Source organism: Pelecanus crispus, chromosome 3 (assembly GCF_030463565.1).
Source record: "Pelecanus crispus isolate bPelCri1 chromosome 3, bPelCri1.pri, whole genome shotgun sequence".
Lineage (NCBI taxonomy): Eukaryota > Metazoa > Chordata > Aves > Pelecaniformes > Pelecanidae > Pelecanus > Pelecanus crispus.
In genome coordinates, this window is record NC_134645.1 from 63,543,519 (window position 1) to 63,556,905 (window position 13,387).

At 36.6% G+C, this 13,387-nt stretch overlaps 1 protein-coding gene across 5 annotated transcripts in view; it reads left to right on the top strand.

Annotated features, from left to right (window-relative positions):
• Positions 1 to 9,529, top strand: part of TMEM181 (transmembrane protein 181) — a 33,134-nt gene extending 23,605 nt beyond the window's left edge. For 4 of the 5 annotated variants that reach the window (XM_075707840.1, XM_075707839.1, XM_075707842.1 and 1 more), the window contains 11 exons: positions 16 to 96; positions 1,068 to 1,167; positions 1,935 to 2,065; positions 2,683 to 2,774; positions 3,859 to 3,916; positions 4,599 to 4,701; positions 4,796 to 4,847; positions 5,484 to 5,566; positions 6,690 to 6,779; positions 8,444 to 8,510; positions 9,451 to 9,529. In XM_075707840.1, coding sequence (XP_075563955.1) covers positions 16 to 96; positions 1,068 to 1,167; positions 1,935 to 2,065; positions 2,683 to 2,774; positions 3,859 to 3,916; positions 4,599 to 4,701; positions 4,796 to 4,847; positions 5,484 to 5,566; positions 6,690 to 6,779; positions 8,444 to 8,510; positions 9,451 to 9,529 — 936 coding nt within the window. The remainder of the gene's footprint in view (positions 1 to 15; positions 97 to 1,067; positions 1,168 to 1,934; positions 2,066 to 2,682; positions 2,775 to 3,858; positions 3,917 to 4,598; positions 4,702 to 4,795; positions 4,848 to 5,483; positions 5,567 to 6,689; positions 6,780 to 8,443; positions 8,511 to 9,450) is intronic. The other variant, XM_075707843.1, reaches the window with a different exon arrangement.
• Positions 9,530 to 13,387: the final 3,858 nt, after the last annotated feature.

A 13,387-nucleotide genomic window follows, 5' to 3' on the forward strand; every position in this document is an offset into this window, starting at 1 on the left:
TCTGTTTTCTTGTAGTGGAAGACCTACAATCCAACTTTTTCACAAGTGGAAATATGGTTCCGATTTGTCTTTGTAGTTCTTACTTTTATGGTCACGGTAAGATTTTGTTTCAGTTTTTATGTAGGCAGCTGGTAACGCTGCCCTGTAGTGCTGTGTTTAGTAACTTAACCTCAGGCAGCAGAGTTGAGATATCACTGAATGGGTGTAAAAAATGTTTCTAAAATACTTATGTAGTTGCTGCTTTTATGTTTTTACAAGTGGTATCGAAAGGAAATTAAGAAAATAGGATAAATGGGAAAACTTGTTTCTCTAAACTCTGATTTTGAATTGAACAGAAAGAATTTTGCTTAAACAAAGGAAATTCTGATTAGATGCTAGAAAAAAATATATTTTTGCAGTGCAGGTAGGCTCAGACATTGGAATATGCCCAGAGTGTGGGCGCTCCGTCTCTGAAAATGAGCAAAACTGAGTTGAATATGACCTTGATCTAACTTTAAAGTCATCACTGCCTTGAGTGTGAGGATGGGCTGGATGACCTCCAGAGGTCCCTTACAACCTAAATTATGCTACGATTCAGATCATCCGTCCCCTCCAACCTGGTTTGGCCCCTAGAAAAGAAGTGTTTGGAAAAAAAAAAACTCAAAATCTGAAATGCAGAATTTTCAGAGTAAGGACACTAAAGCATAGCATTTTTCTCACATAGCTGATGTCGCTCAGCAGGTAACTGTGAATGTGATATGGAATCTGTTTTTTTAAAAAGTGAGTTTAAGTGGAAGTTGTTGGTAGTGTGTGACCAGTAATTAGGCAACATTTTTTCATATGTTGTTGATTTGCACGTTACTAGCTGGTTTCCTTCTCTGTTTGCTTGAAAGATTAAGTAATTTGCATTGGGGTAAGCCAGCAAACTTGAAGCAGAAGTAGAAACTAGGAGATGTGGCTCCTGTTTTACAATGTTCTCAGTGGCAAAGACCTCGTGAAGTAGCCTTTGAAATGTGTGTTATCTCTTTACTCTGGTAAAACAATTAAGGTTGTATTCCTTCCTTATATTTTTTGTTGTTGTTTTGTAGTGTCTGTTTGCACATTCCCTGCGGAAATTCTCCATGAGAGACTGGGGTATTGAACAGAAATGGATGTCCATCCTCCTTCCCCTCCTGCTACTTTACAATGGTACTTGTATCCTGGAATTTTTAGAAAAACTCTGTTTTAAAAAAAAAGAAGAAGAAAAAAAAAAAGGGAAAAAAAGAGAGCGCATGAGAGAGAAGGCAAAATGGAATTTGGCCTTGAACTTATAAGCAGCTGTTTATAAGACTTCAGAAAACTAATTAAAAAACAAAACAATCCTTTTTAAATGTATCAAGTTCAAGGGCATAATGAGTAGGTGGATTTCATTCTTTTCAGTCACATGAATGTCAGCTCTATTTGTTTAAAGCTCTGATTGGAATAGGTGGCTGCAACCACACTGAACCTTTCATACAGTGACATGTGAATGCAATTTCTGCGTTTGTCTGCTAAGTCTTACTTCTTCCTTTTTCAGATACTCACACTTGAGTTAAAAATGGAGGCTACTTTTAGTCCGGTAAACCACATCATCTCTGGCAGTACCAAAAGAATATTTGACTTTCAGTCATTCTATGATAATTTTTTAGGTTATCACCAAGAACAGTGGTTTAGTAGAAAGTCTAATAAAACCTGAAATCTTCTAGAAATGTTGCAACCATTTCAGAGTATTTCTACAACACAGGATTGCTGCTGGAGGCACCATTTTCTTTGTAAATTACTTTAAGACACAGCAAACGTCTATGTAATTTACTGGTGTAATTTGAAAAATCTAGGGTTTTTTGTTCCTCTGAAGATACATTCTGCTTTACTTTTCATAATGGAAAAGACTGTGCTTTTTCCCCTCTGTTTAACCTTTTTTTCTTATTTTGTTACAGATCCATTTTTCCCCCTTTCTTTTCTGGTGAACAGCTGGTTTCCTGGAATGCTGGATGATCTGTTCCAGTCACTGTTTCTGTGTGCACTGTTGTTGTTCTGGCTTTGCGTCTACCATGGTATAAGAGTACAGGTAAGGGTGCAACATTACCTACTACTTACTGAGAAGACAGTACTCAGTTCTCTCAAAAGGTGGCAAAAATGAAACCAGTTTTTTTAAAAAAGAGATATTTATTTTATTCTTAAAGTACAATGTGACACATGAAGCTTTGGAGTTAAAATGATTTGTGGTAGATTGTCTCAAGGCTACCATACCTAAATGAGATAGATGGGACAGTCCACTCTGAACTATTGCAAGACAGTCTTCAGAATTATGATGCCATTATGGTTTGCTCTTGCTTGAAGGGTTTTGTTGTTGTATATGGTGGTTGATTGTTTTTTACACCACTTTAAAATACTGCATAAGATAAATATATATTCTGGAGCACATTCCTATAGTTACAGTATCAGTGAAATATGTGGGACCTTATGAATAGGATGCTCCAAATCTACTGCATCTTATTAACACAAATGATGATACAATTTTATGTCTTCTGTAATCACCTGTGCAGGTTAAAAATACAGAAGACAAGTCTCTTAATCTAGTTCATGTTGAACGAAACAAAGATGATAATTATTTTATTCTGTCAAGAACGAACGAAATCTCAAATGTGGGTTCACTCCTTCACCACACTATTGTTTTCTCAACAGGGGGAAAGGAAGTGCTTAACTTTCTATCTGCCCAAATTCCTTATTGTTGGACTATTATGGCTGGCCTCTGTTACATTGGGAATATGGCAAACGTAAGTAATTTAAAATTTAGTACAAAAGTAACAAGCCGAGAATGTTCAAGAATGAGAAGATTGTTTATAATTAGTGGTATCTGCTTCTTAATGCTCCAATTGTGATATAGGAATGGAATTCAAATTCTTACATCTTCCTGTTTTGCAAATTGTGACTGGTTTGAAAACAGAATTCCCCATGGACGATCTAGTAGTACATAATTTTATAAATCGGAGTGAGATCTAGGAATCACTACTCTGTCAGTATGTTATGGCTCCTACAATAGTCCCTCTAGCGCTATGTCCCAATTAGCTTTTAGTATTTGAAGCAACAGTTTCTCTATGGTTAACTTTTACACAGTCCAACCAAATTTTCTCAACTATTAAACCTGCACAACTGGTATTGACACTGCTTAGTCAAGCTCTGCTGTCTCTCCTCAACACTCAGTTCTTTTGCTTGGTTTAGTGTTTCTCTCTTTTTTCCAATTTGTTGTGTTAATATAAAGGTGTCACTATTCCCCACCCAGAAAACTTTCTCAGTTTTGGTACGTTTGTAGTTTCTAAACCATTTTAGTCTCAAGTGTTTGCTTCTTATTTTATTTCTCAGCAGAAAGATACCTTCTAACCTTCTCCATGCTGTTGTACATTGTTGAAGGCAGTGCAGTTGCAGGAAATGCTTGTGCTAATGCCCTATCAGCAGAATTGCTATGAGGGAAGGGCTTATACCACAGTTATTTCTTAAGTATAATTCTTATCACCAAGGATAAAATTTAAACACTAAATCCTGAAGGCTCATGGAATTTACAAGATTATACATTTTCTAAAAAATACGTGGGGAGATTAGACATGCTCACAACTGAAATCCTCCATATTCCTTGAAAATTTGGTTTGGGAAGAAGGAGGATGTCATGTAACATAAATTGCCATGACTCCATTGGAATTAGTGGCATTGCACCAATTTATACAGCCAAAACCTTTAGTTATAAACTCTGTATAGTAACTTTAAACCTTTTCTTTGTTAGTGGGTTTCTTGGTCAGTATGGCTTTTTGACCTTGTCTTTTGTAATGGTGTAAGTACCACTTTTTCATTTTGAATCTTTTCTAGTGTTAATGAAGTACATGATCCTACATATCAATACAGGGTTGACACAGGTAATTTCCAGGTAAGTCAGAAATGCTTTCTTGCTATTAAATTGTCAGGTGGAGTTAGGCAATACAAGGAGGTGGGGTTTGTTCTTCTATTAAAATCTGTAATACAATTTAGAAAATAGCAAACGCTGGTCAGGTGGTCTTATTCTGACTAGGGTAATTTTAATTTTGCTTTAGATCATGCATAGGCCATATTGAGCTCCATCCCAATGAGAAGAGTAACTTGTCTTGCAAATCTGGAGAGTCAACACCACAAGTTTAGTCACAGACTCATGACTGTTGGCATTGAAAGAAAATTTTTTAAGCCTCTTACTAAGTCAGTTTTGTACATCTTTACTGCTGCCAAGATTCTCTGTTCTAGTAAATTTCAGACTTTCTTGTTGTAAAGGAAGATCTGATTTACATGGGGCCTTGTATTGTTCTCAGGAGCTATGTTTGTAGAAAATTGTTGAGATTCAGCTCACTGTGAACTCAGTGAACAAAATTATGACTTCTATTAAACATCCTTTCTTTACATTCCCCAAAAACCTACCTTGATGTATAGCCATCCTCGTTCTGTACTTCCTTTCATGAGCCTACTTTCCCTGAATAAAGGGACCATTCTATGTTGTGCTTTGGAAAATAATGATTTCTATTGAGGGAAGAAGGAATAGACCAAATCTCATTAAATAATAAAAACTAACACTCTTCTTATAGGGAATGAAAATCTTCTTCCTTGTGGTGGCAACCACATACGTTCTCTACCTTTTGTTCCTGATAGTGAGGGCATGCTCAGAACTTCATAACATGCCTTATGTTGGTAAGGAATATTTCTTTTGATTCTTCCCTAAACAGGCTTGCTTCTCCTAGATGTAGGTGTAAATTTGCTAATAACATTTCTCAATCTTTTTCAGATCTCAGGTTAAAATTCTTGACTGCATTAACCTTCGTAGTGCTTGTCATTAGGTAAGGCTTTTCAAAGTACATTTCTCAGTACTGTAATGTGTATAACCTTTTTTTCAGGGCTTTGAATACAATTTGTTGATACTAAAATCACCAATGAAACTGAGGAATGTGTTTTGATTTGATTGTTATGGCAAGCATTTCTTAATTTTTTAACCCTTCGTTAGGCTTTTAGAGCTACCTTTATATTATTTCTGTTACCGCAGCAATACACTGCAAGACTGAGAGGTTCACTTAGCAGAGATGTTTTCTGTACTGCTGAGTGGTCTGCAGTGCACTGTTCACCTCTTTTGGAGCTTTGTAAGCTTCACTTAGTCAAAGCAGAAGTTTAGAATTAGTTTCTTAGATTATTGTTGATATCTGTCTCCCCCACTCCAAGCAGTTATTTCAAATTACTGTGAAATCTGAGGGAAATAGACCAGGGGGTGGGAGGGAGGCCTGCTTTACTCAGTTGACTGCTGACTTTTAATCACAAAGGAATAATTCTTAATTTAGAATTATTAAAACAAATATGGCTTAAAATAAATGGTCAGCATGTTAACATAATTATTTTTCTCATATACTCTTCTATCAAGCTACCATTTCAATTTTGTGGTTTAAAGACACAGTATGCCTATATGCTTTAACTTTTTTCCACAGCATTGTTATACTCTACCTACGCTTCGGAGCGCAAGTTCTACAGGACAACTTTGTTGCTGAGCTGTCAACTCATTATCAGAATTATATCCTTGTGCTGTGATACTGCTCAACTAGGAACGTTAATCTGTTTTCATACAGGAGGTACTTAAAAATGATGTACCTAAGGACTGAGACCTTTGACTTCTAGGTGGGCTTTTGAAGTTCAGTCCATTTTGATCGAGGTTTTATGTCAGCATTTTATAATGGCTCTCTGTGAAGATTACGAGCTGAGACAGTGTCAATCTAATTTGTTTACATCACATAAATCACAACTGCATTTGATACTCTTCAAAAGGAATGAAGGCCTAGATATGAATGCATTCAAGTAACTTTAACAAGTTATTGTGACAAATTTGGCTGTATTTGCTGCATGAATTCAGTTTGCTGTATATCTATCAGTTGGCATGGGGCGTACCAAAATACTTGAGAAAGTAATAGTTCAGAAGTCACTGAAAATGTGTTTGTATATTGGTCCAAGTCTACATGTGGAAGGGTTACAGCAGAGAATTTAAGTGACGTGAGAGAGACTATTTCTGATGTCCCTTGGCAACAGGATTACAAACTGTATTTCTGGACCTGAACCATGAGATCCTAGTTCATTCTGCTTTCTGAAAGTGCCTGTGTGATTGCAACTGCTCTGGTTACTGATAAGCTTAGATATGTGCTCGGAGCTAGTAGGAAACAATATGTAAAGCCTTTAATATTTTCCCAAAAGAATGGCAAGAAGCCATCTTCAGAGTTCTATCTACAGATAGTCCTTTCTCCTTCCTTCTCAATAGTTGTGCTAAGGAAGAATTTTTTAAAAAATAAACAAAACAAACCAAAAAAAACCCTCCTGAACACGCCCTTTACTCATCTTTCTTTTAGCATTGAAGGCAGAACTATTCCATTTACCATGCACTCCACCACTCAAGAGTAGACTTTATCTCAGCAAAAGTTACTTGTGTTAAAAACTTTGTCTTCAGTGGGAGCTTTACCTTAAAATAGCTTGAGTACATTAGGTGTCATTGAATTTAAAACATGCAGTTTTGTTTAGCCATTCATGCTCTCAAACTTCAAGTAAGGTAAACATTCTTTCCATTGAAACAGCTTATATATGGTTTGGGTCTTGTTTCCAAAGTTAATATGTATGGAGCTATATTGAGCAATATCCTTGACACTTAATACCAGCAGAATTCTTATCATTTTATGGTTTATTGAACTTTTATCTCTACACGTTAGCCTTCGTGTATTCCCCTTCAAAGAATGCACTATATGGTAAGTGTAAGCAATTGTCTGGCAAACTTAGATGACAAGGGCTAGCATAGTAGCAGATACTGTGTAACATCTTTATATTTTGGTTGTCTCATTACTGTTTCAATTCGCTTTGAGTTAACATAAGCAGAAGCTGCACTGGTCCTGAGCATATTTCATACTGGAAATATGAAGCAACACATAAAATGTATACAACTGATTGGCTAAAAAATAAATGGCATAAATTCTTATGCACTTAGATCAAGCTTACAGTCAATATGATGTTTGCATATAATGCACTAACTTTTGCACTGACTCACAGACAATCCTTAAGGAGCAACAATGCTTTCATTTGTACTTTGTTCTAACAGTAGGGTTAATATATTGGCATGCTGGCAAACTGGACTCTGAAATAGGTAACATGCTGTTGGTGAAGTAGGAGTGAAGCTGATGTCTAACATGGGAGGAATTTGGGGGAACTTGCTATGAGGAGAGGGCTGCATAGAGCCCATGTTAAGGTTGATAAAGGATTGAATCCATGGCACTTCTGTTTTTGCATTCCTACATAGAGGATGTAATCTGACTCACATGCTGATTATAAAGCATTATCCCTCTCTAACAGATAAAGATGCTGTAAAATAAATATTTATACTGAGTGCATTCTCCACTTCAAGCATTGAGTTTAAACTATAGAACCATAGAACAACCCAGGTTGGAAGGGACCTGGAAAGATCATCTAGTTCTTTCATGGGAAAGGGAGCCTAGATGAGATTATCTAGCGCCTTGTCCAATCACATCTTGCATGCTGAGAGGCATACAGGGGCAAGGCACTAAATAGTGGAGCTGGTCCATTCTCTAAACTTTTTAGAGATGGATGGAACTGTTACAGAAAAATGCTATTTTTCCATTAAGAAAGATGAGAGAAATGGCTGGGTGAGGATAAAGTTAAAAACTTGCTGTTGGGTTGCAAGAACTATTAGTTTATAGAAGGCAGAAAGTAAAAAGCTGCCAGGAAAAACTGTTTATAGCAAAGTGCTGGACTGAATTTTACTAGCATATAATTATGAGCTGCAGCTAAGCAGAACAAATTATGCAAGAAATGAAAGCCTTAAAACAAGGTAGAGGGAATTGTCATAAATAGCCAATGGAAAGTATGTGCTTCCTTTCATCTCACCATAAAGGTACAAGTCCTTCCTTCATCTATTACAAGGATGAAAAATAACTGGCTAACCATTGACTTGCATGCAAGGGATTACAGTTTTGGCCTACTTATATGTGTAGCTTAGAAATAACCAAGAAGTTAATGAAGTCTGTGCTCTTTAAATACATATGAACTTTTGAATAATGATTAAGTCTGACTTAATTACTCTTATGTGCAGGTTGAAATAGTATGACATAGAAAACTGCACAAGGGAGGAAATCTGCTTATACAACATGGGAGAATATCTATCTAAGAATAAGATGAGATAGTTATGTCATCTCCTTAACTCTTTAAGAATTACCACACGATGTTGTGGCTGAAGGGTGAAGAATTTAAAGGAGAGAATTCCTGTTTGGATATAGTCTTGTTGAATTGTAGTTGTGACTGCCTTGGAAGTTGTCAAGTCTGTTGCTTCAGTGTTGGATTAGAAGTACAGCCACATTTCTATATTTAATGTGCTAAATTATCCCTTATTTGTATTTTCCAGAATCACAGTTGAAAGACAATCCCGCTTTTTCTATGCTGAATGATTCAGATGATGATGTGATTTATGGGTAAGATTATAAAATTCCTATGAAGAGTTACTTTTGGTGTGTCATTTTCATAACGTTGTTTTCCATATTAATTAAGTGAAGGCTTTGTAGGTTGTTAGTGAAAGTATTCTGCCTAAAGAACAGAAACATAGCCTTATTCTGAAACGGAAATGCAATGAGAATGCATGTTATTTTGTTTTTTCTTTTTTTTTTGGTTTCTAAAAGGGATTGCCATGGCACTGATACAAACAGGTAAGTATTAGGATGCTGGCAGGTCATGGAGCGAAGGCAGCAAGAGACATGAAAGGAAAGCACTTCCTTTTAAACCGGGAAGGATTGCAGGAGTCAGGTGGAGTTAGCAGAGGTAGCTCATATGTAAATGCTTCAGGGAAGAGAACGGCTCTTCTTAAGTGTCCATCACTTACTGAAATAAGAATAATCACATCTAGCAAAACTCCCTGGACTTGTACATTTATGTAGTATGAGAATTATAGTAGCACTTAGAACCCATCCTGACCAGGTGTCTCTGTGCCAGACACTGAACAAACTCATTATCTGCCCTTGATGTTTTCACTTCTTATCAAAGACACTGAAGTAGCTGGAACACTGAGGATGAGATTAATACTGCAGTAAGCTGAAGTTTGTGCTAGACTAGGTATATGCATTGTCTGAGCTAGCTTGCCTTTGTTTAGTTAGATGAGTAGTGGAAGTACCAGCTTGCTTCTACACTAATCCTTGTGAAGAGTGGCTTGTAGTTACTGGAATAACTCTTATTATCCATCATCCTCTGGAGAGAAATCATATATATTGTTCATATCCCCAACAAGGAAGGGAAACGGATACCAGCTTCTTACCCAAATAACAATTCGATGCCTCAATGTAGTTTAGAACTTTCCTGTTTATTTTGGGCTTCCTATCTGAATGCTGTGTTCAGAATTTTTAACAAGTATCTGTTTCACAGGAGTGACTATGAAGAAATGCCACTTCAGAATGGCCAAGCTATTAGAGCCAAGTATAAAGAGGAATCGGACAGTGATTGATTTTGATGTAGACAGACTTGTTCGGCTGGAATTAAACCAATTTTGAAGTTTGCCTAGATGGACAACTTCCTCGGCTTCCTTACAGTCTGCTGTCATCTGAATGCCGACTCCCAGGAAGGACATCCTGCTTCTGTTTCTGTTTACAAAGTTAAAACTGAGAAAGAATGTTTGAAAAGGTTGTGGTGAAAACTTAAGACACAAAAATTTTTACAAGTCTTATAAAATGCCTGATAGCAGGATGTCCGTGGACTAAAATCTTTATGTCTATTGCCATTTAGAAGTGTCACTGATTATATGCTGATTTTAAAATTGCTTCCTTGCTACTTGGTTTGGGGTTTTTTTTTTTTTTTTTGAGGATTATGTACAGTATACTGTTACTCATCTGTTGGATTTGTGTTAGCTCCTTTGTATATTGTCCACTGCTGTATGAAGTGCCTCATTTCCCTTTCAATTTTCTGCCTTAGTCTTTTGAGCTGGAGGCAGGGAATTAAGTGTTTTAGGGTTTTCTCTCCCCGCTTTTTTGTTTGAAAACACACGCTTTCCATTTTTCCTTCGAAGAAGTGACATAGACTTAAGACCATGTTTTTAATTCATTTAAATGAGTTTACCAGATTTGTAAGTGCAAGATAACATGCAAATAGTCAAGTTCTAGTGAGCCAAAATAGCCTCAGTGGTGCAAAATTGTTTGTATATGTTTCGTAACATGCTTTACTGCCACAACAGAAGTGTTTGTTTTGGGTTTTGTTTTGTTTTTTTAAGCAGCCCTTTCAAATGGAAATATTTAGGCAGCAACAAATCTCAGAAGGAAGCCAGTACTCTTCTTTCTGGGTTTGTCATATGCTGGAGGAGATTGTTACACTTAGAGAGAATAAAGTATAAAAGATGCATAGAGAATTATGATTTCAAATTTCCAAACATTTCAGTTTTACAGACTTTTTCTATATCAGAATTTTTCCTTAAGTTGTATTAATAGATAGCTAATCTACATCCTAGGAACAATCATGGTTGCTCACGTATTGAACGTGCATGAGAGTTAGCTTTTGAGCATGTTCTGTGCATAGTTCGACTTCTTGTCATACCACAGGCACCACCTGTACCGATCGAAATGTTTATTAACACGGTTTGTGATTGTCTGAATTCCAGTCTGTGCTGGAATGGAGTTAGATGGGAGTTAAGTATTCCCAGTACAATGCTGCTGCTTCTCTATTTAAAAGTTGGTTTTCTCCTACACCATTGTTCAGTTCCTTATTTAAGTGGATACTGTTTGTTTCTAACTACTTTTGTTTTCAGGCACTTGACCCGTCTGAAAGTATCTTTTCTTTTCATGGATTCATAACTGTGATTTACAGTGTAAAATTTCTCTGCCCTGCTGCTGTAGAAAAGACTCTCAAAAGCACTGTTAATGTATTAGATAGAAAATGGTGCTGGCTTAACACTAGGGAACTGTGCTCGTCGTTGAACTTGTTTAAGCAGAAGAGTGCAATGAAGTCCTACTAGACTTGCTGAATCATACTGGGGAAAAAGTTGTTCTGAAAAATTTGTTCTGCTTTGATGCAACAACTATTCTAGACCATTTCCATTGCAGTAACCTCCTGGTAGCTGTTCAGGATTGTGAAGGGGAGACTTCACAGGATAGCCATTTGCTTACAGAGGACCACAGGAACTGCTTCATGTGGTTGCATCCTTGCTGTCATAGAATAGTTCAGATTAAATCAGTGCTCTGCAATAAACAAGTGTGGTAAGATACTCTGTGTGTGTGAGAGAGAGAAAACTTTCTAAAATTATGTAGAGCTGTGAAATTTTTGAGGGTATTTGAAATTTAAAACTTTCTGTACCAGGGATAATTTCTTTGTTAGAAGCCAAAGCACTATTGTATGGCTAAAGCAAGGAAACTGCTGGGGGGGAGGGGAAGATTTTTTTTCCTTTAATTTCTTAATTAATTGGTGTCAGTTTAGAAGAACATATAGGAAAACACTAAAGAAGTATTTCAAGTTAGTGGTGGGGTTTTTTTTCAGTGAACTGTACTAAGCTGTACCTTCAGCACTTCTTTTCAGACTTTTTTTTTAACAAGTATGGGAGATGATCTTTGTATCCTAAGAGAGGAGAGCCCATTCTCATTTTTACCATTCCCCAGATGACTCTCTTGAGGCTTACAGCTGTTTGAATTTGCCTTGGAATTTGCAATTCCAAGTCAGACTCGGGAGCCCACTAGGCATCCTTTGCATACCCCAAATCCTTTTGACTTCTATTGGGAGTAGCAGTGGCTCCAGGAATTAGGGCTTCAAAAACTGGTATTTACGTGATCCTTACATATTCAGATCTTTTGGGCTCTGATATTAATTCTGTTCTAAATTGTTCTGAAGAGGTAAAATGTTTGATTTGACCAATGTGCAAAGTATACTAATATTTCTTATCACAGTCTGAACTGGTTGTTACAGTTAACCCTGAAATACAGTGTCATGCTTTGGGATTTTGCTAACTAAAGAAAATATTTTTAATCTGACTTTGAGATGATGACTTTTTTCGAATCTGTTCTCAGCCCATTTCACTTGCCGTTTTGTTTGTGTTAATTCTTCTACATCACTACATGCGAAGTGGAAATAGGAAAGCTGAGAATGGGAAATGTGTAAAGTATGAAAATAGTGAGAAAACAGTTTCCTTGTTAATTTTTAGAGATTACATTTAAGCAATGTTTGCCATGCAAAATAGTTTTGTATTTCAGAAGCACTAATGTAATGGTAAGCTTGGCTGAAGCACCGTCACATCAAATTCAAGATACAGTAAAAAGGCAAAAGCAGTGAAGGAGATGAGGAAATAGTTTTGCTAGCAAGAAATCTGAGTTTCACTCCTCTTCTTTCCACAACTGGAAAGTAGAGACAGCATCTGAGGAACATTACAATATGGATTGTAAACAGCTTGGGAGTAGGTGGCATAATTTCACCTCTGACTGAATTATTGTAACCTAAGGGTGAAACAGAAGAGATCTGGATAACACACTAGCCTGGCTTTCCTTTCATTACTGCTGAAGTAATTAAGTATTTCCATCACTAGTGGAACTGTATAAAATGAGAAAAGTATGCAAAAAAGGCCCCACAGCATACAGTGTTTCTGCTCTAAAAGAGAGGCTATTAAATAACTGCAAGACTTCCATGTACACAGTGATCAAGAGGGACTTCTAAGAAATCAGTAATCATTGAGTGCGAGCCATTCATGGCAACCATTTTCTGTAGTATTTGCTTTAAAAATACAGCTGGTGTTGGAATTGCTTGGAAACTTTCCTAGGATTGGCAAAGAATAGGCAGCATAAGGCTTAAGACCAGTAAGGAACAGCTAGTGCAACAGAGCCGTGGCACTAATACTGGGGAAAATGGGAGGATGGGTCCAGCTAGGAAAGACTTTGATCCATTATCTTTCTCTGAGCCAACAGACAACTTTGTATCCATAGTCATCTGATTTCTCCCCCATTTCCTTTTGCTTATGCCAGTAATAACCTTTGCATTACTGTAAAGCATTTTTATGTTTGTAAATATGTAAAATGAAAATATGGAAAAATTGTGTACCAAAATGGTATAAAAATGTGTAAGATAAATGCTCTGTTTAATGAGAAGCTGTAATTAAATGCTGCTTTGAGAAAGTGTGCATGAGGATATGTGTTAAATACTCTGTGTGTCTAGAGGTTGTGTTAATAACAGCAAATTACCTATTTATGTCAGAAAACTTCATGCTAATATGGAATATGAAGGAAAACTGATATTTTACTTCAAGCAAAAGTCAGGTATTGAGTTTCTTGGAAGACTTCATGTGCATAATCATTGTTAAATATGTTCATAATAAAGTTTTATATCTTTATATTGTATC